Source organism: Rutidosis leptorrhynchoides, chromosome 3, assembly GCF_046630445.1.
Source record: "Rutidosis leptorrhynchoides isolate AG116_Rl617_1_P2 chromosome 3, CSIRO_AGI_Rlap_v1, whole genome shotgun sequence".
Taxonomy (NCBI): Eukaryota; Viridiplantae; Streptophyta; class Magnoliopsida; order Asterales; family Asteraceae; genus Rutidosis; species Rutidosis leptorrhynchoides.
This window is the reverse complement of record NC_092335.1, coordinates 544,218,828-544,244,517: the sequence shown is the minus strand read 5'-3', so window position 1 is coordinate 544,244,517 and position 25,690 is coordinate 544,218,828. Positions and strand designations below refer to the sequence as shown.

General features: G+C 35.3%; 2 protein-coding genes across 2 annotated transcripts; both read left to right on the top strand.

The window, feature by feature from the left end:
- Nucleotides 1-4,302: 4,302 nt before the first annotated feature.
- Nucleotides 4,303-9,230, top strand: LOC139898487 (probable methyltransferase PMT21). The gene is made up of 8 exons (XM_071881228.1): nucleotides 4,303-4,583; nucleotides 5,506-5,801; nucleotides 6,235-6,383; nucleotides 6,677-6,872; nucleotides 7,156-7,366; nucleotides 7,660-8,335; nucleotides 8,635-8,712; nucleotides 8,799-9,230. Exons 2-8 carry the CDS (start codon nucleotides 5,517-5,519, stop codon nucleotides 9,013-9,015), a joined length of 1,812 nt encoding a protein of 603 aa, XP_071737329.1. The 5' UTR covers nucleotides 4,303-4,583; nucleotides 5,506-5,516; the 3' UTR covers nucleotides 9,016-9,230.
- A 5,356-nt stretch (nucleotides 9,231-14,586) lies between these two features.
- LOC139902003 (uncharacterized) lies at nucleotides 14,587-15,177 on the top strand. Its single transcript, XM_071884662.1, has one exon. It carries the CDS (start codon nucleotides 14,587-14,589, stop codon nucleotides 15,175-15,177), a length of 591 nt encoding a protein of 196 aa, XP_071740763.1.
- The last annotated feature ends 10,513 nt before the right edge of the window (nucleotides 15,178-25,690 follow it).

Here is a 25,690-nt window from a genome sequence, read left to right as displayed (position 1 = left end):
AACATCAAATTTAGACATTTTGACACCAAAACCACTTTTAACAAACACCTAATTTTAAACCCAAATAAAACACTGATTTGGACATGAAATTTATTAAATCTAACTTTGATAGATTCACAACGACGCAAGGAATCGATTTCTTAACACAATTTAAGACCAAATCGAGATTCAAGGATTTAGGGTTTTTAAGTAAGGAAGTGTTAGGTGTGTGAGAGTGAGAATGAGGAAAGAAAGAAATGAACTCAAAGCCAGCTGGTATAACACTTAATTGTGCTATATCACAATACTCCATAACACACGGGTATTTACCATGTATCTTATATCTTTCGTACCTCGTTAGGTGGTCTTAGCAGAGTTCAAATTAAATAAACGAACCTATTCTATGACCATTGTCATAAACTGGTCTTAACTAAATTATAAAATAACACTAATATATAATTAAATAAAAGCATAAAAAATCACACAAAAAGATCATCTTACATCTATTCTTGATTTCTGTCTGTTACATATTTAATATTATTATTAATCGAAAATTATGAGGAAGTGACATGCGTAAATTCAACTTGGCATTAGTTCCTTTTACTACTCCTATATAATGACAACAATGCCAATATAATATCTCTTTTATATAAGACCATTTCTAACCATGCCTGTGATATCACGGGCAGTTTGTGCATTTTTAGGCAAAAAGTTCAAATTGCTTGTGATTAGGTAGTGTCAGTTTCTGATATTTTTTAACTCCAAATGTCATCTGTAGGTTCTACCAGTTTTTTATTTTTTTATTTTTTTATCTTTAATTAGCACATTAATTAATAATACTAATAATATAAAATTCATTAAATTAAAAAAATAAAAACTACAAATTAAAAAAGTACTAAAAATAAAAAAATTTACAAACTAAAAAAAGAGTACTTGAAATAAAAAAACATAAACTAGTAAATTAGTTGTCGTCTTCGAATGATGCTTCGGGTAGTTGTGGTGGTATATCGACCAAATGCTTAAACTCATCGAGGTAGAAGTTTTGAAGCTTCTCAATACATAATTTTTGTGACCCGGGTCCTTGATATCACTGCCATTGACGGTCAAAATACTAGCACATGCAAAGGCGGTTCGGAGTGTCTCTTGTTTTTTCGCATGTTCAACACCTTTTGATCTTTCCGCCTTAGACTTTGAAATAGCTTCCAAAGTCTCATACACGTTTGATGAACAAGTCGAACGACTAGACTCGTTGGGGTTTGGTGGTCTTTGATTTGGGTTAGACATGATTATCATTGTCTTTTTTTTTTTAGAAATTTATAAATGAGTTTGTGAGCTAAAGGATGAAGAAGATGATAAAATGGTATATATGTATATATAGGAGATGAAAAATAATAAAAGCATTGATTTGTTGGAAAAAAATAATAATATTTGAAACGGTCAGATGACCATTGTACTTGGTCAAACGCGTCACAAAAATGGTCCAATCGCAAGCCCCCACGTGTCACTAACGAATTTTTTTGCGTCAATCGTCCAACTGATGCCCCGTTAATTTTCGTCAGTTTGGCCACGTAATCTGACACTGGGGCGGGGTGGGAGTTGAACTGTCGGGCTATTAGAAATGGTCTGTGAGAAAATTTAACTTGTGCCTTAAGGGCAGTTGTTAAGACAATTAATGATATAAATGTTTCCATTAATATTATTAAATTATAATCAATAAATATGGAAATTTGGAAATGTGAGAGTTTAATGAATTAATTTTGTGATATATTTAGAATATTTGAGTGAAATAAATGAGGCTCAACTCATGCCCTTAGAGTATAATTTAGCCAAACCCTCTATATTAATATATTAATTCATAAATTTGTTTCAGAATGTCTTACGATCTAATCACAATTATTGACGCCCTTAAATAAACGCGTTCATCTCCTGTAATTGCATAACCCGCCCTAAATCTGAACCAATTCGATGACATGGCCGGTAAAACTCTCCCTTCACACTGCCCCCACACTAAGCGAAAGGCTGTGTGAATACTTCAGGTCAGGAATAACATTGATTGCAATGTTGCAGTCCAGCGAAATCGAACTTCTGACCTCTCATTAAGATAGGCAGACCACTACTAGTTGAGCTAAGTTATAGATAAAGTGAGCTAAGCGGAGTTAAAATGCAATATTGTAACCCTTGATGACTTATTTCATTTGTTCAATACCTTTACCGTCCCGTTACACGCTTATAACATTTTTACCTATATTGTTGTTATCATGAGATTAGATAAGATTGAGCATTTAAAACTCTTGGTTCTTTCCTTAATAAAGTTGTGTTACAAACTTACAATGTGTCGATTTCAAATTAATATTTCCGAATATCAAAAGAAAATAGTAGAAGATACGGAGTACAAATTAAGGGAAATAAATTAAGGGAAATGGAGCTGGGATTGTACTACCATTTAAAGCATTTACCTTGTGAATCCAAATATAGGGGTGTTTGAATTTACGTTTTTTAAAAATTAATTATACTTTTTAAATAATCATAAGATAAGAAGGTAATCGGCTGCAACAAAACGTGGTGTTTAGATTTAATTATGTCGTTTGAAAATTGTTATAATTAGATAATCAGTTTCTGAGTATTTAGAAAAATCGGATTATTTAGTTATTTAAGATATAAATATATCAAAAAGGACATCCTTTAAAAGTAATAAAATATATAAATATTATATCTAATTATACATTTCTTTATAATTTTCTTTGATGTTACTTACACAAATACACATTATTATCATATGTGTATAATAATAATAACAATTACAAAAAACACATAGAGTCTCACAAAATGAAATAAGATGGAAGACGAAAGTATTTTAGAAAAGAAAAAACATGAAAATATGAATAGGTGAAGTATAGCCATGAATCTTGTAAACAAGTCTGACAAATATTTTATTGGTATATATAAAGAATAAAGAATATAAATGAAAGAGAAGGCAGGTAGAGCTTATCAGTAAGTAGAGGTACGTAGAGATAGAACGTAGGATTTATGCAACTACACAAGGATATGTTGGTCAATTAATTGGCGAAAATCTAATTTGGAGAAGCACGTTTTCCCACAATAAGAGACCAGTCACTTCTTGATTTTTGCGTTTTGAAAGGCTAGAAACGTAAGTAATCAAATTCTTAATTTTATTTGTCAAACGTCATAAATTAATTATTTACATTTTTTAAACGTGATAATAAAAAAAATCAGCCACATAACGCAATAATAAACACACCTAAAAATGAACCCCATAACGCAAAATATCCACAATTAACTATTACTGAATTGAATGCATGGGTTATGGGTAACTCTTTTACATAGAACTTCTAAAAATAAAGGTATAATGTATTAATGAATCTTTACAACCTTATCTTCCATGTACAATATCAAGTGACAAAAGTTTATTCCAAATAGATAATAAAAACAGATATAAGTCACGTTGAAGACACGACACAAAGAAAGATAAGGAGAGCAACGAACCTTGCGTTAACTTGTCTCTCTATCTATAGTAGTATTTCTTTTTTAATTTATTCATTTTCCGTTAACATTTTTTATTTTTATATTTTTTTAAGTCAAATTTACATTATTACATACTTGTACACGAATTATTGACTCAACAGCAAGCGTCAATTTATTAGCGATTTGACTGACTCTTAGAGCCTAAATTAACTTTCAGACGGGATTTAAAACTCGTGAAAATTTGGATTTACCATTTTCATGGCGTCTCAATTTTATTTTTAAATCTTATTTTATTTTTTAAAAAACTTTTTCCTACTTATTGTCTGGAGATCCACTCGGAAGCAATCTCTTTATCCGTCGAATAGAGAGATGGATGACTTTCTGTACTTTTGAGAGTGTTTTCACTCTGAGCGGAGAAATGACTTGTATATATTCTCGAATAGACTAGAGGGTGCACATAATGTGCAATTCATCCGGTACCACGTCTCGCGCTCGGGGGTTTGATTACTCGAGGTTTTACCTTCTATGTGGGGGGCAATGTGCTCGTTCATAGGAGGGTTTCCTCGCTTACCCAAAAATATATATATATATTTTCGGATAGAGGGAGGATTGTCTACATTTCTCCTTTCCATACACCACTTATGTGATATTGGGTTTTGTTTTTGTTGTACACGAATTTTATTATTCATATAAATATTAATATGTCCATCACTAAACATGAACCTATAATTTTTTTGATTGAAATGATCACTTTGATATAGTCAGACTAATAGATCTTTGGTTATTTTTATTTTTATTTAAAAAAAGAAAAACATACAGCAAAACAGACGTGAGAAATCTAGGAAACTAAATAATCTGTCAAATATATGTCATTTATAAAATCTATGTATATATATACACTTGCATGTAGAGAAGCATCTATGTGTGTGAGAGATACTCTTCTCACCCATCTACCCACCTCTTTTTTTTCTCTTTCTTTCAATTAAAATTTGTTATCATAATCATTTATTCTCAAATCTTATTGGTTTTTAGTTCTGAACTGAAACCACTAAATCCTTCTGATAGTGTATTGTTCGTTTATCTGTTCCAAAAGGCTTGGAACTTTATCCACATTTAGCAAGGTACTTACTCATAAATCCTCTGTTTTTATCTGTTTTTATGGCTATTGTTAGATCTTTATTGATCTTAAATTTGTTAGATCTTTATCATGTTAATGTGTTTTGTTTTAATTATTATTTGCTTTTTGTAACTTGAATGATGTCATGACCCACATATTTGTTGTATTTTTCAAGAAGATAAAGTGTCAAATATATGGTTGTAAATGAATCATTACAAAATATCAAATACGGAGTTTTAATCAAGTTAAACTACAGTGTTATGTTTCTTGTATGATAGTCCAATCTTCATTTAATCACAGTGGGCACAAAAAATATAAGGACCCTACAAAACTTTTTATATTTTTCCTAACATCAAGGCCTAAATTTCTTGTAAGTTATGCTAACTAGTAAGTCGGTTGTAGTGCAGTAATTGCTACCAGATCTTGATTCTTTTCTCCATTTTTCTCTCTCTCAATCAATATTGATTATAGATTGATTTTAATATTAATAATAATATTTTGGATTATCTGATCTACACTGATTCTCTGACTTCACTTTTTTGTCTATTTTTTACTTATATTTTAGTTCACCATGAGCTAGGCTAGATCTGTACTTATCTAACTTTCAAGTATTCATTGATTCTCTCAAGTATCTGTTTTGTTTATCTTTCCATTTTAAACAAATATTCATTTACAACATATATTTACTAAATACGAGTACTAAATTTGAATGATAAAACTACTAGTAATGTTTATGGGTATTTGTCTCATGACATAAAGATTGGATCTTGATGAATAACATGTATAAATGTCAATGTGTATAGTTAGTTCAAGGAAAAGGCCCAAAAGGGTTTAATTGGGCTGACCCATAATTGTCATTTTCTGACTTGTTTTGATTACAACTTAAATTATGTGATTAAGTCACTGTTGTATGATTTTGTGAACAGATTTTTGTAAAATGAAGCAAAAAGATGATGATAAGCACGTTAAGGCCGCGAAGCCAAATGATAAAAGTTCAAAGGTTGTGCCAATGGGGATAATGTTTGTTGTGTTATGTGGGTTTTCGTTTTATCTTGGTGGGATCTTTTGTTCTCAAAATAACCGATTTTTCGGAACTGAACAAGTTGTGAAATCAGGCGAATCACCCAAAAAGTCCGTTTCTACTCCGATGCAACTGAAATCTGTATCCTTCCCGCAATGCAGTGCTGATTTACAAGACTACACTCCCTGCACAGATCCTAAGGTATTGCATCTGATAAAGGTGGCAAGATGGGTGGGTCGTGTAACCAGTAAAATAAAGAGTCAATTTTTGGTGCAGGCCGAAATGGGCCAGATCTGGTCGGGTTGACTGTTTTTTTATTATTGTATGCATATGCATATTTTGATTATTTAATATGTTGAAAATTACACTCTAAACAATCTAACTTATTAAAATAATTTTAGAAGGTTGTATCTAAAAGCCTTTGGAAGATGTTCAGCACATTTGACCACTTCCCATTTTAGTAAAACAAATTATAGAAAAATTTACCCTTTGTTTTTAACAAACATTTTCACTTAACCCGTCTGAGTTGGATTACAACCCAAATCAACCCGTTCGTAGCTACATGGGTTTAATTTGCTATCTGTTAAGAGTATCTTAATGTGTGTTTGCTTAACCAATGACATTTTTTTAACAGAGATGGAATAAATATGGACGACACAGGCTTACGTTCATGGAACGTCACTGTCCACCAGCTTTTGATAGAAAAGAGTGCCTTGTACCACCACCTGCAGGCTATAAGGACCCAATCAGATGGCCGAAAAGCAAGAACGAATGTTGGTACAGGTAAAGATTTGATCTTTTTTCATTCTTTGTAGATAAACTTGTCTAAAAATGTAATCTTGCCCATAAACTTTTGAAAATTTCCAATGACAGCTAAAGGCTGTTATTAAGAATTATATGTATGCATAAATTAGTGGTACATTGAGTTAGTGGATGGTAGTTATTTTTGAAAACTAGGATGTTAATTTCAATGTACAAACAAATAATGCATGTCTGAATTCTTCAACGACAGCTCTACGGGTTGGTATTAGAAATGTCCTAACCTTGTATATAAAATCAATTTAAATGTAATTCAGGAACGTACCATACGACTGGATCAACAAACAGAAATCTAACCAGCATTGGTTAAGGAAAGAAGGGGAAAAATTTTACTTCCCTGGTGGCGGTACCATGTTTCCCAACGGTGTTAGCGCATACGTTGATCTAATGCAAAATCTGATTCCTGAAATGAAAGATGGCACTGTTCGTACTGCCATTGATACTGGTTGTGGGGTTAGTTGTTTGAATTTGTTTAGTTCAACTGAACTAGTCCTTTCTTAAACACTTATCAGATTGGACAAATGTTGGACTTATGTTGAGGATTTTGCTAACGACAACCCTTAAGACTGCTGTTAACACGCTTAAAAAACTTGTACGATTAGGTAACCAACACCCTAAAGCTAATAACCAACTGCTATGTACAAGTGTTTTAAGTGTATTAACGACAACTCTTAGAGCTGTCGTTAGCAAAATCCTTTAATTTGAAGTTAAAAAGTTTTAACCTTTTCATATGTAGGTTGCTAGTTGGGGAGGAGACTTGCTCGATCGAGGGATTCTTACAGTTTCTCTTGCTCCGAGAGATAACCATGAGGCACAAGTTCAGTTTGCTTTAGAACGTGGTATTCCCGCCATTCTCGGAATCATATCAACTCAACGACTTCCGTTTCCGTCGAATTCATTCGATATGGCTCATTGCTCTCGATGCCTGATCCCGTGGACAGAATTCGGTACTTTCTTTAACCTCTAATATTACACGTGTTTATCAGAAAGATCATCCCAAGATAGCCCAGTGGTTGGGGACCTGAACTCGTTGCGAGAGATCGCAAGTTCAAATCTTAGGGTGGCCAGGGAAGGTTTGGGAAACGGTCACAGACTGTTTCGGATATGCCTCGTACATCAGACTTAAAAATAATCAACCTCCCGGGTAACCCGAACAGAAAAAACCTCATAACTAACTTTATTACAAAAACTTGCAGCAATCCTGGATTTGTTTATATAATTCGTCAATGATTTTTTGCAGGTGGAATTTACCTTGTTGAAGTACACAGAATCCTAAGACCAGGAGGTTTTTGGGTTCTATCCGGGCCCCCAGTGAACTACGAGAACCGTTGGAGAGGTTGGAACACAACAGTCGAAGAACAAAAATCTGATTACGAGAAATTACAAGCGCTTCTAACTTCGATGTGCTTTAAATTATACAACAAAAAAGATGATATTGCTGTATGGCAAAAATCCTCAGACAACAACTGCTATAACCAGCTTGACACAACTGACAGCTACCCACCCAAATGTGACGATGGGACCGAATCCGATTCCGGATGGTACACCCCGTTGAGACCATGTATCGTTGTCCCAAACCCGAAAAACAAGAAATCGAGCTTAAAAGCTATTGCAAAATGGCCCGAAAGATTGCATGTGGCTCCTGAACGGGTGGCTGATGTCAGCGGTGGTAGTAGTGGAACGTTTAAGCACGATAAAAGTAAATGGAAGAACCGCGTGAAGCATTACAAGAAGCTTCTTCCGGTTCTTGGAACGAACAAGATCCGAAACGTGATGGATATGAATACGATGTACGGTGGTTTGGCTGCAGCGTTAGTTGACGATCCACTATGGGTCATGAATGTCGTATCTTCGTATGCTCCCAATACACTTCCTGTTGTATTCGATAGGGGTCTCATCGGAACTTTTCAAGATTGGTAAGTTTTTAACACATATTCAGAATGGCAAAATGGGTGGGGCGAGTGGGTTGGGTAATAAGTGAAGACGGGTCGGGTTGACACAAAACTTTAACTATGTTGTTACAACGAGTTAGGAAGCTCGTGTGTTGCGGTGGGAGGTAATAATTTTTAAAGGAAAAAAAATTGAAAAAGGAAAAGGAGAAAATTGTTGGCGCCATGATGTCAGCATGATGTCAGCTTCGGTAGTGCTCATTTCCACTTCTTGTTTAAGGTACAAAATATGTAAATATGTATTAACTCGTTTGCTCTATTTTTAGGTGCGAGGCGTTCTCAACGTATCCCCGAACGTACGATCTTCTTCATGTAGACGGGCTATTCACAACCGAAAGCCATAGGTAATCTATCATATTTTGACTCAACTAAATAGCTTTGGGTCGAATCTTTCTCGATTCAACATCTAACATCGACTCTTTTTTAATAGGTGTGAAATGAAACACGTTTTATTGGAAATGGACCGGATCTTGAGACCAAATGGGTACGCGATCATAAGGGAATCGAACTACTATGTTGATGCAATAGCCACAATAACTAAAGGAATGAAATGGAGTTGTCGTAAAGAAGCCACCGAGTACGATATCGAGACCGAGAAGATTTTGATTTGCCAGAAGAAACTGTGGTACGCAAAGCAGGGTTCATAGTAAACTAAATACGATTTATTTTTGTATCGTTTTGAAATATTTTATTAAACTACAACAGGCATACGTATAACAAATGAAAGTTTTCGATATGTATTCATACAAATCATATGGTTTCTATCAGATACGTACAATCTTTTGATGAACTCTAAGAGAAAAATTAGTTGCTTAATAGTCTTCTGTAACAGTATTTCCTACATTATTAATTTGATTTAATTATTGTTGTGTCTGTTATGACATATGGAGTGAAAGTTGGATGATAATTCTGTTTACATACGCATGGAATAGTTATTTGCATAGTAAAATTATGAATTATTGATTACTATTTCACCTACTCTATAATTGAAGATAAAAACAAGTAATGTACAGTTAAGTTTTAGTATTATAAATATTCACTCAATTGTAAGGATATGTACACCATTCTTCAATAAGAATTTACTCTCTTCTTTCTTCTTTCACATAAATTGAAAATAGGCCACTAAAGGTAGTTATAAGCCTACTGAATTATAACACGTTATCTGAACGAAGAGCTCCCGTCGGCCATCGTCCTCCACCGCTGGAAGATCTTGAAACCTCATATGTGTCTTTCGATCAAGAATTTATTAGCTTGGGTTCTTCCTTCCACCACTGATTCATCAGGTACTCTATACATGATTTAAATGTCTACTAAATGAACACATGATAAAAAGAAATAAATAAAAATAATAATAACGACTACAAATTGTAAGATGACTTTTTGATAATTAAAACACATTTGTGATACTCGACACATGACCAATTTACTTATATTAAGTTAATGATTACCTTTGTAGTTAGCTACTACTTGAATTTAGATGTCTTTATGAAAACAGAACATACATCCACCTTTTGTTGTGGTTCACATATAATTTCTTTTAATTTATTGAATTTTTGTTTATATACTCTGGTTGTTTATAATTACCTCAAATTGTAAATCTCTATATTAAATTAACGAACTATTATTCAGTTAAACAAATATAAAGCCCATTAATAGCCCATAGTCCAATTTTCACAAGTGTCGGTCTTTTGTCCAAACCCCAGTTATGGTCCAAAGCCCAATAACCCAATCTTAATATTTAGTCCAACATCACGATTACTTCGGCTTAAATAAACATAATAATAATTTAGCTACGAGACATTAATTTAAAAAGGTTGAACATAACTTACAATGAGTATTAATCGCGTAGTGTTACACGGACAGAATTTCAACTTACAAACTTAAAACATTCGCCACTATAACCTTATTATTATTAACTTAATATTAAAATTAAAATTATAAATACAAATATAGATTGAGAGATTGAAGTAGAAAAGGTGTAATGAATCGAGCAGAATGCACGGCCTTTTATAGGCCCACTTTGAACTGTACAGCTCCGCGAGTGCGGTACATTTCTTCTTCACAGCTCCGCAGTCACGGAGCTTTGGATTCCAGATCACCATAGTGAATTAAATGTGGGCTGCTGATAAATATAATATATAATAATATATATAATTAATTATATATTATATTATATTCTTGTGCATAGTTGACTTGTAATTTCAGCTCCGTTAAGTCGCACGTTGATAGTTGGTTCATGTCTCGGTTCCGGATTTTCGAACACCTTTTCGTACAATTTAATATCTTGTATTTTACTTTTTTGCGGCTTGTACTTTTGTAATTTTGAGACGTTTCTCATCAATAAATTGAACCACTTGGATTGTACTTTGTACTTTTTAGCTTTTTGGTCGTTTGCATCTTCAAATTGTCGAATCTGTCTTTTATCTTCACCTTTTATTATTTAAACGAATATTACTTGGAAATAGAACAATTGCAACTAAAAGCTTGTCTTTCTTGAAGGATAATGCTATGAAATATATGTTCGTTTTTAGCATTATCAATGGCATTTTCAAAGTTTCTTGCACAAATTATTAAATTAATAACACATTATTCTGATTACAACATTAAAAAGGATGAGACTTGATAATGCTTGTGAGTTAACATCTCAAGCATTTAATGATTATTATATGTTTATAAGGATTGTTGTTGAACATCCTGTTGCTTATGTGCATTCAAAAATTGGTTTAGCTGAATCAATAGATAAACGCTTGCAGCTAATAACTAGACAATTGGTAATGCGTACAAAATTTTCAATATTTATATGGGGACATGTAAATTTACATGATGCGACATTAATTCGCATTAAACCAAGTGCAAGTCATAAATATTCTCCCCTACCAACTTAATTTTGGTCGAGAACCAAATATTTTTCACCTTAGAACATTTGATTGTGCAGTGTATTTTTCAATTGCACCACCACAACGCACTAAAATGGTTCCTCAAAGAAGGATGGAAATATATATTGGATATGAAACATCTTCAATTATAAGATATATTGAACCCATGACGGGTGATGTTTATACAACATGTTTTGCTAATTGTCATTTTAATGAAATATTGTTCTCTAGATTAGGGGGAGAAATAAAAATAAAGAAAATGATATTTCATGGTGTGAACATCAATTAAGGTATCTTGATCCTCGCACAAAAGAATGTGAAACAAAAAGTCCAAAAATAATGCGTATGCAAGAACTTGCAAATCAATTACTTGATTCATTTAAAGATACAAAAAGAGTGACTAAATCATATAATAGCAGGAAATTCTCCAGCTATAATTGAAATCTCAAAAGCTGGTAATAATGTTACTCATAAATCTTTGCCACGTCCGAAACGTGGAGACGAATTGGTTCCAAAAGATAAAAATCCTTGAAAAAGAAAATCAACTGATAATGACGTAAAAGAAAGTGTTCAAGAAGAACCATAAATCAATATTCCTTCTGCAGAGGATATTGATAAATGTAAATACATAAATTGCGATAAATTATGAAATATAATGGAACCGAAATGAAATGAAAAATCTTGATGAGATATTTTCATATAATATTACAATGACATCATGAATAAAGATTATGATCTAGAACCAAAATCTGTCATTAAATATCAAAATAGACATGATTGAGCTCAATGGAAAGGAGCAATACGAGCTGAATTAGAATCGCTCAATAAAAGAAAAGTTTTCGGATCAATCGTTATCACTTTTAAAGATGTGAAACGTATGGGATACAAATAAATTTTTATCCGAAAAAGAAATGTGCAAATGAAGTTACAAGGAAAAACTAGACTTGTAACTCAAGATTTCCCACAAAGACCAGAAATGAATTATGAGGAAAACTTATCCTCCTGTAATGGATACAATTACTTATTAGATACTTAATCAACCTGGTAATTACTTAAATGCATCTCATGGATGTTGTTACTACTTATCTGTATTGATCACTTGATAGTGATATATATGAATATACCTGAAGGGTTTAAGGTATCATAAGCATCTAATGCAAAACCCAAGGAAATGTATTCTATTAAATTACAAAGATTTTTAAATGGGTTTATACAATCAGGACGTATGTGGTATAACCCATTAGATGACTACTAGATAAGAAAAGGGTATACATATAAACTTATCTGCATGTGTGTTTTATAAAAACAATGTTCGGATATGTGAACATAGTTGTTTATATCAATTATCATAAATAAAGAAATCTATGAAGCCATTCAACTTCTAAAGAAATATCTTGAAATGAAAAAAATCAAGTAATACGTTGATTTACATATTGAGCATATGACTAATGACTTACTTATACATCAAACAACTTATACCAAAAAGATTTTTTTTAAAACATTTTAATATGGACAAGATAAAAACCATTAAGTACTCCTATGGTTGTTAGATCTCAATATTGATACTGATCCATTTCATCCTCTAGAAGATCATGAAGATCTTCTTGGTTCAGAAGTTCCATATCTTAGTGCAATTGGGGTTATTATGTATTTTACAAATTGTACAAGACCTGACATTTCTTTTGCAGTTAATTTGTTGACAAGGTTCAGCTCAACCCCTACAAAAAGACATTGAAATGGGATCAAGCAGATATTTTGATACCCTTGAGGAACTACTAATTTAAAATTATTTTATTCTAACGCTTCAAAACAAGATTTGGTTAATTATGTATATGCAGGTCATTCATCAAATCCTCATAAAGATAAATCTCAAACTCGGTATGTATTCCTAAATGGAGGTACCACAAAATCATGGCGTTCTTAAAACAAACACTTGTTGCAACATCATCAAATCATGATGAAGTGATTGCATTCTATGAAACTACTCGAAAATGTGTATGGTTGAGATCAATGACACAAATCATTATTGATTCTTGTAGACTAGAAAGCTATAAAAGACCAACAACTATCTTCACCAACAACTATATATGAAGATAGTGCAGCTTGCATAATACAAATGAAAGAAGAGTATCAAAAGTGATAGAACAAAATATAAATGCTGACGAGGCGCCAAAGCCATAGACAGTCTAAACGGTCATAAGTTTGATGGAAAAGAATGGTATGTTGGTAAGGCTTAGAAAAGACTGAAAGGGAATAAGAATTGAAACAGGGGTTTGAGCAAACCATGAAGGAGACTGTAGACAAATCACAGGGGCTAAACTTGTACATAAAAGATTTAGATGATACAGTTTCAGATGAAAAAGATCTCGTAAAAGACAACCAGATTAAAATGAGATACGTTAAATCAACAACTCTGCTGATCTTTATACCAAAGCACTGTCAACCGCTATTTTTAGAACACACATTCACAATATTGGCATGAGACAAGTTCAAAAGATGTGACGACTCAGCGATGTCCACTTGAGGGGTAGTCAACTCTATGCTGCACTCTTTTTCCCTTGGCTAAAGTTTTTATCCCACTGGGTTTTTCTTTAGCAAGGTTTTTAACGAGGCAGTACTAGTTGATCTGTAACGAAACAAAATTATCATCCAAGGGGGAGTGTTATGATATGTAGTAAAAGTCAAATATGGATGATAATTCTGTTTACATACGCATGCAGAGGAATAGTTATTTGCATAGTAAAATTATGAATTATTGAATACTATTTCACCTACTCAATAATTGAAGATGAAAACGGGTAATGTACAGTTAAGTTTTAGTATTATAAATACACACTCAATTGTAAGGATATGTACACCATTCTTCAATAAGAATTTACTCTCTTCTTTCTTATTTCACATAAATTGAAAATAGGCCACTAAAGGTAGTTATAAGCCTACTGAATTATAACAGTGTCCTTGTTATTTTTGCTGTAACAAATGTAAGTTCACATTTATAGCATAAGATGCAAATTATGATTTCTTTGTTCTTGTGGAGGTAGATCTTACTCATATACAAATTACACTAGTATTGGTTGGAAATGTTAGACAATATTAGTCCATGTCTATATTATCGGCCCATTTCTATAAGGGCCTACTTATGCTATTGGTTCACTAGGTTTAAGGATTGCTTATCTATTTATATTGTATGTAATATGCTTGGCCATTCATTCAAATAATAAGATACACCTTTTAACATGGTATCAAGCCAGCTGTAATCGATATCCTCTTCTCCCTTTTCATCAAAACCCTATTTTTTTCTGCAACTTTTTCACACGGCTACAGACTGCCGCAACCTTCATCATGGCAACACCCGGCCAATATGACAAAATATATACAGTCACCTCCGTTGCACACTTGATTCCGATTAAACTAGACATCACAAAACTTAATTACACACATGGGAGCACGCTCTTTAGCACCCTTTGCGCTACGTTCAACGTGCACTCCTTCCTTGAAAACTCGTCCACCTCTGAACCTCCAACAGAAGAATGGAAGAAAGCCGATGCGGTTGTGTTGGGATGGATTTTCCTAGCGATCTCCGAATCACTTCTCGAAAGGCTGTTAAACACTCAACCGAAAACTTCTAAAGAAGCATGGGAATTTTTAAAGAAACTCTTTCAAGATAACAAGAGGTCCAAAACCGTTGAACTAACGGCTGAGCTTCGATCTCTCATCATCGGAGATCAAACAGCCGAAGCCTATTTCAGGAAGATCGACTCAATCACCTCAATGTTACGCAACCTTGGATCAAAGCTAGAGGAAGACGAACTTGTCACTTATGCAATTAATGGTCTCAATGACCGCTTCCCTCACGCTACGCACATCATCCTTCATCCCAACCCATTTCCTGATCTAAATATCGTGCGATCGATGAACAACTCAACCGGATAACTCGTGTCACCAATGAATCTCATGGCACACCATCAGCTCCTTCTGTACTAATTTGTGATGACCCGAATTTTTCCGACTACTTGATTATACTATTTACATGATTTAATAGTTTTGATTTGATAAGCAATGAATTTTAATAAGTCTTGAACCTCCGGAAAGAATTTTACATAAGCAGTTGACCACCCTTTTATTCTTACGATTCACGAATGTCATAACTTGTATCAATTATATATATATATATATATATATATATATATATATATATATATATATATATATATATATATATATATGTGTGTGTGTGTGTGTGTGTGTGTGTGTATATATATATATATATATAGAGAGAGAGAGAGATTTAACTTGAAAATATGATAATTAAATATCTCATTAAGTATATTAACAAAGTATTATATATATATATTTTCATACTACTAATTTAAAGAGTTTTTGAACAATATATATGTTACTATTTAAACGACGTAATTAACTTATGTTAAAATGTATTTACATATAAAGTATTACGAGCGTAAATACATCCTTACAAGTATTAAATACACTTTATAATATACCAATACATATAAAGGATAGCTATACTCGTATTTTCGTTCAATTTCCTCAAGAATTCTACTCGCATTCATACGGTATTTTTACCCGTATTATACACAGCTTCTAGAAGTATTTACTATTGGTATATACCAATAGAAATCTGCAATTATTTGTGTAATATGTCATCCATGACCTAATCAATTTAATATGTCATTCATGACTTAATACATTTTAACTTATCTTAGATATTTTCACTAAAAACTAAATTTTCAAGCCTATAAATAAGCACCATTTCTAACTCATTTTTACACATTCATTTTCCAAATTTTACTTCCAATTTTCACACACACTTGCAAGAACTCTCTCAAGTTTTGTTCTACTACTTCTTTCCAGCAACTTTACATTCTAAACTTGAGGTAAAAACTCTACTTCAACTCTTGTTCAATTCATATGTCTATAGCTATCTATATAAGAGTTTATAAACTAGAACATAGTTTAGTTAATTCTAAACTTGTTCGCAAATAAAGTTAATCCTTCTAACTTGACTTTTAAAAACAACTTAACACATGTTTTATATCTATATGATATACTAACTTAATGAGTTAAAACTTGGAAACACGAAGAACACCGTAAAACCGGACATACGCCGTCGTAGTAAAACCGGGGGCTGTTTTGGGTTGGATAATTAAAAACTATCATAATATTTGATTTAAAAGTTGTTCTTCTGGAAAAATGATATTTCATATGAACATGATACTATATCCAAAAATCATAGTTAAACTCAAAATTGAAGTATGTTTTTCAAAATGGTCATCAAGATGTCGTTCTTTCGACGAAAATGACTACCTCTTTAAAATATGGATTATAACTTGTAACTATGACTATAAACCACCACTTTTTTAGTTTAGTTTCACAAATTACAGTTCGTTATGAAACCATAGCAATTTGATTCACTCAAAACGGATTTATAACGAAGAAATTATGGGCAAAACAATATTGGTTAGAAATGGATAATTTGATTATGGGATTAAATCATTAAAATCTATACTAACCATATCCTAGCTAAATTTTCTTGTATTATACATGTATTCTAACATGTCATGGTTACATAATACGTCGGATAAATCAAAAGACACCACATACACAATACGTGTAACTACAATAGCGGTATTGTGGGTCATGATTGAGTCTTATACAACACGTATATACTATGTACTACTAATTGTGGACTACTAACTGTGGACTACTAACTATGGACTACTATTTGTGGACTACTAACGTTGGACTTCTAACTTGACAACTTAAACAATCACACGTGATTGAAAATATAAACTTAAACAATCACACGTGATTGAAAATATAAACTTAAATAATCACATGTGATTGAAGATATGATATGAATAATAGTTGTATTGCATTTTGATATACATATATATTTGTTACAGGTTCGTGAATCCAAGGACGACGGCCATATTTTTAATAAGTTGAAAACTTATTATTAATATACTTTTACTACCGTGAGTATATAGTCCCATTTTTAAACTCTAAAAATATTTTGGATGAGAATACATGCATTTTATGTTTTACGCTATGGACACAAGTACTTAAAATATATTCTACGTTGAGATGTACCACCTTGCATATCTTCCCTAATAGCTTGGTAACTAATATTTACATGTTGTAAGAACATGTAAGCGCGAATCCTATTGATAGATCTTTCGGGTTTGACAACCCCAACCGGGCTAGTCGCTCTAGTATCGTAAACGGTTACATAGTACTTCGTTTTTACTACACTTGGTACAGTGTAGAGAGATTTCATAATAAAGGGAATATGCTACATTTATGGTTAAGTATGGTTACCGAAGCGCTCAACAACTTATAGAATATCTTTATTGAAATATTTATAACTATGAAATCTTGTGGTCTATATTTATATCGATGCTAGCTTTAAACCTATATATATCACCAACCTTTGTGTTGACTGTTTAAGCATGTTTATTCTCAGGTCCTTAAGAAAGTCTTCCGCTATTGCATTATCTGAGCAAGCTGTGCATGGAGTCTCATGCTTTTGGTTAAATAAAGTGTTGCATTCAATAAAAACTTTGTCATGTATTATATTCGACTGTTATGTCACATGTGTAGTATTTGGAAACAATGTATTATGGGGATTATTTCTTAAATAATTGCCCACTTGTTTAAAACTTGCATTATGTATAATTATAGTGTGCTTTTTATGAAACGAATGCAATATTTTCTAAAACGTATCATATAGAGGTCAAATACATCGCTATGGGACCAATGAATAACGTACCACGTTTATAGTAATATGGACGAGTCGTTTCAGTTGACATCAGAACAGAGGTCTTAGCGAACCAGAAATTGCATTAGCGTGTCTGACCGGTATTTGTTAGGATGCATTAGTGAGTCTGGACTTTGACCGAACTTGTTTTTTTGAAAACCATTACTTATCATTTTTGGTCGGAAATTAAATATTATAACATGTAAATATTATGTGGTATATTACTAATGTGGTAGTTAATGTGTGATAGATGTCTACTTCTAGCACCAATCTCATTATCACATTCAGCGACTCCTAAGTTGAATCTCCAGCAAAAGTACCAATCATCGATTTATCTGATAACGACGATGACCCGAAGGAAGGTGTATCAATCATCTATATAACTGATGACGATGATGACCTGGAGTCGGATGCATTTTTGGAAGACTCGCAATTCCCAGAGGAACCTGAGGAGAACGAAGTAAAAGAAATTACCGAGGCAGAATTTAATAAGGGAAAGAAACCTATAATCGTCAACCCAGAAATTCCAAAAGCAGAAACTAATAAAACAATTATTGTACCAAGTGCTCCCGATACTACCACACCTAGTCAGCCATGTCTTACCAATACTACAGAAATGTCATCTACTGAACCCCAACCAAAACCTAGACTTACCGCTGAAATACGCACTCTGACAGTAGGGAAGCGAAAATTCTATGATTTTCCAGATTTCTTTGAATTCCCAAGAAAGCCTCGTCGTTTCTAATCTATTTTTACAGCTATTCGACTTCACGCCTTATATAATAATATATCGTGTACTATATTTCATCTTACATATGTTTTATGTAAAATAGTGGTATTGAATTATTGTAAAATATTGTACCAAAAGAATAAGCGTGAAGTATTAATGCATTAAGTTTTTCATGATAGAATATTATCATGATTGTAGTAGTTAATTTGTGTACTAGCTATTAAGTATGAACTTTAACGAGTAGGTACTACCCGAGCTACAATTATAAAACGCTAATAAGAAGAAAAGGCTTTTATAATAATGGGTTATTAATATGCCAAGATGTACCATTAATTACTCACTACATCTATAATATTCTATGTGATTAATTATCTTATATGTTTATTGAAGAAACATGGCTCAATTAAATCGAATGACGGAACAAGAAATTGAGGAGCTTATCAACCAACGCGTAAACGACCGTATGCTTTGGGTCGAAGCGGCAAGAGCAACAGCAAACAGCAATTAACTGGAAATTAGATCAGAAGTCCAACAAAAAATGATCCCAGACCTAGGCAAATGTCGTGGCGCGACATTTAAGGCCGCGGCGCGGCAATGTGGGCGAACTGGTTCCTGTTTTCGCAATATTTAGGTAAAGTGAGGGGCATTTTGGTCTTTTTGCATTTGAACCAGATTGAGATCTTAAATCTCATCCACTCCTTTCATTTCCTAACTTCTTTTCCCTTTTCATTTCATTTTCCTCTCAAAAACTCAAACACCCAATTGGATTCAAACGGATTTTTGGAAAGGAAGAAACGGGATTTGATCTTTGGCGTAGTTTACAAGTTTGTTCTCCTCGTTCTTGGCTACACGGTGATACTAGTGGTAAGCTCTAACTCTGAATTTCATTTTCGTGTTCATCATTCAAATTTGGGGCTTTTGATTGTATGATTCATAGGTGAAACCCATTTAGTTGTTAAATGGAGATTAACACTAATATTCGGGTTTATTGTTGTTAAAGGCGGGTTTTGGGTTGGTTAATGATTTAATCATGTTTAAGACTTGTAAATGGTGTACAATCACTAGCATTAGTGATTATTGGTGTTTTGGAGACTTTTAGGGTTTTCGTGGTTGACTAATTTTGACTAGAATCAAAATTAGGGTTTGTTGAGGATTATGACCCGAATGTCGATTCGATGAGGTTTGTAAACTTAAAATGGATTAAGTTGAAGTATAAAACCGAGTTAAACATGTTTTGGTGTCAAAACTTGTAAATGGTGAGATTTTGACCTTATGGGTCAAAATTAGGGTTTATGGGCGATTTTGAGAACGATAAGTGTTTAACACTTGTGTTCGGATTTAATTGGAATATTAGGACCATTATCACTTGTGTTAGTGATTATTGTTTAGTTTGGGCGCGGTTTGTACTTGGAGGTGCATTTGGGTCGAATTTGCACTAAGTGTCAAATTGGGTTGGTTTGTAAATCCAATCTAAGTGTGTTATTGAATTTGTGATAATGGAATAGGTACTTTCCATTGACGAGTTGCGGATTACTTGGAAGCATTCTTCAAGGCAACAAGGTGAGTGTTAATATCCTATGTGCATATGTATGTGTAGGATGGGTGCGGGTTGGGTGAAGTGGTTCTCGGTCATAGAGCTCACTTCACATATAGGTGGATTGATGGACTTGTGTATAGGTCCAATTGGCACGTTTGTGCGTTTTGGTTGACCACCTTTGGCGAGGTACACGCTTGTGTGTACGTTATCACACGTGGTTGTGATTTGGATGTTATAACCCCAATGGCGAAGGGTTGATATTGTTGAGAAGTGAATCGCGTGTAGTTCGGATTCACGATGACTCGTGTAGTTCGGTCATCTTATTGAGGTAGTAATCTCGTGTAGTTTCAAATTACTAAGGCTCGTGTAGTTCGGCCAACCTCGATGTTGCGAAGATAGTAATCTCGTGTGGGTTCGGATTACTAAGGCTCGTGTAGTTCGGCCAACCTCGATGTTGCGAAGATAGTAATCTCGTGTGGGTTCGGATTACTAAGGCTCGTGTAGCTCGGCCAATCTTCATTGTGGCGTTTGGTATTCGGTAATGGGTTAAGGGGTTAACCTTATTCGTTTTATATTTTTATATATATTAATGTAATGTTATGTTGTAGCTAACCCTCCGGGTGTAGCTTATTGGAGTTGTTCACATCGTCATTGGTGAACTTACACTTTGTTGATATCTTTAGCTTGTTGCTTAGAGATAGTAAGGTATGCCTAGTGTAATTGCCTTATACATGGATGCTTCGGTATGCGGTATTTGATATTTGTGTGGCGTGTCCATTTTATACATATATATGTATGTAGTATATTATCATTCACTAAGCATTAGCTTACCCTCTCGTTGTTGCTATTTTTATAGGATCGCATGCTTGGCGACTCCGGTAAGCTTGGGGATTAGAGATCTTGGCTAGATTGCTAAGAAGATCTTGCTTTTGTATTCGATTAGGATTTGGGTAGCGTAGTCCCAAATCACCATGCTCGGTTTTGGTTGGAAACGAAACTAGTCGGGTCGTGTATGTCTGTTTGAACAATTAATCAATGTATTAAATGTTTTAAGGTTACTAAACCTTCTATTGTATTAAAGATGTTTATGGAAACACAATTGGGACCTAAAGTGTTATTTAAAGCGTATTAAAAGGAAAAAAAAATTATGGGCCAGTTTTAATACGGGTTGGGTTGTTTCAAGTGGTATCAGAGCATGGTCTAAGGGATTTAGGCGACTTGAGATATGTGCCTAGACTTAGACTTTTGTGTGTGCTTATATGTTGCGGGACTTGTAGGTGAACGGGTCAAAATAGGTTATAGTTAGTGCCTTGTTGTAGGTGGACTAATGTCGATATTGGTACTGCGGATATTATTAATATATTAATTGTGTTGTGATAATAATTCTCGAGTATATGTATATCGCGTAGAATTTTTTTTGTGTTTGTTTATATCATCGAGCGAGGCGGTTGTTGTACTAACGAGTTGATATGGCATGTGTGCGTAATAAGGACTTGCAAACCTTATTACGGGTGCAAATCGTGTCAAACAAGTGATGTACGACGAGTGTTTAGCAAGATGGACCGGTGTAGAGTGTATGTTTTATACGTTCGTGATCTAATCGCTTTGCATTCCTTAGAATGGCGACGGGAAGTGGGATCGAGACTAACAATGCTGAGTTTAACACTAGAGTTGCGGCCGCCATTGCGGAGCAAATGAGTGCGTTTCGAGAAGAAATAGATAGGAAGTATTCCGAATTTCGGGGTAGTAGTGAAATGGAGCGTTGTCTTAAGAGCTTCATGAGGACTAAACCCCCGATGTATGACGGGAAACCGGATCCTTTGGTAAGCACAACTTGGATCTCGGATGTCGAAGGGTGTTTTCGTACTATTGAATGCCCTCCTGAGAAGAAGACGAGACTCGCTACTAGTTTGTTGCAGGGTAGGGCAAAGGATTGGTTGGATGGTAAGATTGATCTTGTCGGTGGTGAACCGTTTATGGCATTATCGTGGGACTGGTTTAAGAAGGAATTCTTCGAGGAGTTCCGGACTTCAGCCGATTTGTCGAAAATGCGTAATGAGTTGCAAAATTTGCAACAGGGTTCTATGGATTTGAATACTCTCAAGACGACCTTTATGGCGAAGGCTCGTTTTTGCCCGGAGTATTTGGGGAATGATAATTTGTTGATGCAAGATTTCTATCGAACCTTGAAAGATGACTTGAAGAATAAGATTAGCCGGGGTCACGCGAAATCGTTTGCGAAATTATTCGCCGTGGCTAGAGGTTTCGAGTCGTATACGCGATCGAAGATTGGTGAACCTTCAAGTGAGAAAAGGGTTGTTTCGTATGGTGCTCCGAGTAAGAGGACTAAGGGTCCGAGTGTGAGCACGGGTGGTACGCGGACGGGTATACCGGATTCTAGTACATCTAGATGTTACAATTGTGGCATGAGGGGTCACAAGTCTTGGGAATGTTCGGTACCAAAGGGTGATGGTATGGTGTGTTTCAATTGCCAAGAAGAAGGACATCGTAAGTCGGAATGTCCCAAGTTTGAGGGGACGGGTGCGGCAAGGAGACGTTAAGGTACGTTTCGTGTTAATAAATATGCCCTTTGATTATTTATTAAGTGCCGTTTGAATTTGAGTTGATTAAATGCCTTGTGTTGTTCATATTGTTGTTATGGGTGACATTCCTAATGGAAGTACCCAATGGTGACGTTGATTGTCGGGCGAAGAGCGTAAGACTTGGTGCCACCAAGCATTCCTTAGTATCTGGGAAATGTTTCTACCAAGCCATGGAAATGGGTTTTGGTGTTCGGTTGTTAAGCGCGTGTTCGCTTTTATGTGGAGGTCGATGAACCGTGAGGTTCGACTGGTGGGCTGAAAACCTTGAGATCGAGTGTTTTGAATCTCGATGTATGTTGGTAATGGAGTATATAAGACGCGACATTAGGTGCCTCTTTTATATCTACTAGCGTGGTGTTCGACTCCGATTGTGTTGTGGTTACATTGTACTTAGGGTACCGGAGTGAAACCCTTAGGTACATGAGTGACTAGGTGGAAATTGACAAACTAGAGCAATTGGATGATTGCGAGGGTGTGGTTTGTGTAATCGTGGTACACTTTTTGTTCGAAGTGTTTAAGGATTGATTGAAATCCTTCGTGTGCTCAAGGCTGGGGCAAGATATGGTGATGGGTCATGTGAGCCCAATCGTTTGTAAAGTCTACCTTTAGTAGCATTGTACGATTGTACGAGTTGTGGATATGGGACGTAGTTCCAAGTGGGGGAGTTACACTCCTGCACGAGGAAGTTTTAGTGTGAGATTTCGGATGATGCTTTTGGTAGATCCGGAAAATGTTGTCGAGACCTGGTTTTGGTCGATTTGTGGTAGATTACAATTTCGGATAAATTGTACTTATGGTTTGGATTGAATTATCACCGAGGTGGTAATGTGGTAAATCTCGTTGAGAGATAATGGACGTGTTTGGTGAGCAAGGTGAAATCCTTCGGTTAAGGGAGGTGTGTGTCGGATTCTCTTCTAGAGAATTATTGTTTTGTGCCTATGTTTGATATAGGTGGTTCTTGCTCGAGTGTGTGAATGGTTAGTGGTATCCATTAGGATTCACTATGGCGTAGCAGAGCGCGATGTTAAGCTACTCTTCGTTCGAGGCCAAAAGGGCGTTGATTGATGAAGCATGACTTTCGGAGTCCGCTGACTTCATCATGGTATTGGTGATTGATGAAGCATGACCTTTAGGGTCCACTGACTTAATCATGGGAGTATGCGATTGGTGGAGCATGACCTTCGGGGTCCGCTGACTTCATCAAGAGCGAGGTGTTATATCGGTGAAGCATGACCGTTGACGGGGTCCGCTGACTTCATCCGGTGTTGAGATTGGTGAAGCATGATCTTCGGGTCCGCTGACTTCATCATGGTAGTGGATCGCGTGTGGTTTCGGATTCACGATGACACGTGTGGTTTCGGTCATCTTATTGTGGAAGTGAGTCGCGTGTAGTTTGGATTCACAAATGACTCGTGTGGTTTCGGTCATTGTATTGAGGAGTGAGTCTCGTGTAGTTCGGATTCACAAATGACTCGTGTAGTTCAGTCATTCCTCCGGGAAAGTGACTCTCGTGTAGTTCGGATTCACTAAGGCGCGTGTAGTTCGGCCAATCTCGATTGTTGTTGTGGTGAAGGTAGTGAGTCGCGTGTAGTTCGGATTCACTAAGGCGCGTGTGTTTTCGGCCAGCCTTCGGGTTGTGTGATCTGTCGGTTGTTTTATACACCGATGGTGGGGTCGTAAGGACCATGATGTTTGATCTATTGGTTGTTATATACACCAATGGGGGGGGTCGTAAGGACCATGTCGTATGATCTATTGGTTGTTTGATACACCAATGGTGGGGTCGTAAGGACCATGTTGTGGGAACTATCGGTTGTTTTATACGCCGATGGTGGGGTCGTGAGGACCATGTTGTATGATTAGTGAGGCGATAGTCGTGCTTCGCTCACGTGTTGTTACGGGTGTGACAATAGTCGATTTTGTACACCTTGAGATTTGCGTTCCCATAGTCGTTTTGGGCGCTATCGGTTTTAGCCGTTGGATTATGATGTTGCGGTAGTTGTGTATTGGTCGTATTGTGCACTACAAGGGATGTTTAGTGATTGGTGTTATCCGTCAGGATTCATTTGGTTAGGTCTTCATCGCTTCGGGTTTTTGACCTTAGGTTGAGACTTGGTTGTTTTTAGCGTCGTACTCGGTAAGGGTATGCTAAGGAATTGATATCTCGATACGAGATTGGTTGAGTTTTCCCGATGTGAGGGATTGAGTTAGTGCTAGTGCTCGGAATTATGGAATTTGATAAATTGCGGGTGACGATTTAGCTGTTAAGGGTAACTCTTTGAGAAGAATTGTCTAAGGGATCGTTGTAGACTTCGGTTGTTGCGTGTATTGTACGTCTTGGGATGCGATCAAGTGTGTAATTTGTCATTGGATTAACCATCGGGTTAGCGAATTTGTGGTAGAAGTCGGTTTGAAATGCGTGTTCGACGACCATTGAGTGTGGGTCCGTTTGGGTTCGTGACTAGGATCACGAGGACGTGATCGAATCTAAGTGGGGGAGAGCTGTAACACCCGGTTTTCCCCGTATATGATTTATAGGTGTATTGTGTATGTACGATAGGCGTATGAAGGGTTCGGGACATGTTCGGGTGTTGAGGTCTTGTATGTAAGAAAATGACTCAGATCACGCTGTGTGTCGCGGTGCGACAAACGAGGCTGCGGCGCGGCAATTAACTGGAAATCAGATCAGAAGTCCAACAAAAAATGATCCCAGACCTAGGCAAATGTCGCGGCGCGACATTTAAGGCTGCGGCGCAGCAATGTGGGCGAACTGGTTCCTGTTTTCGCAATATTTAGGT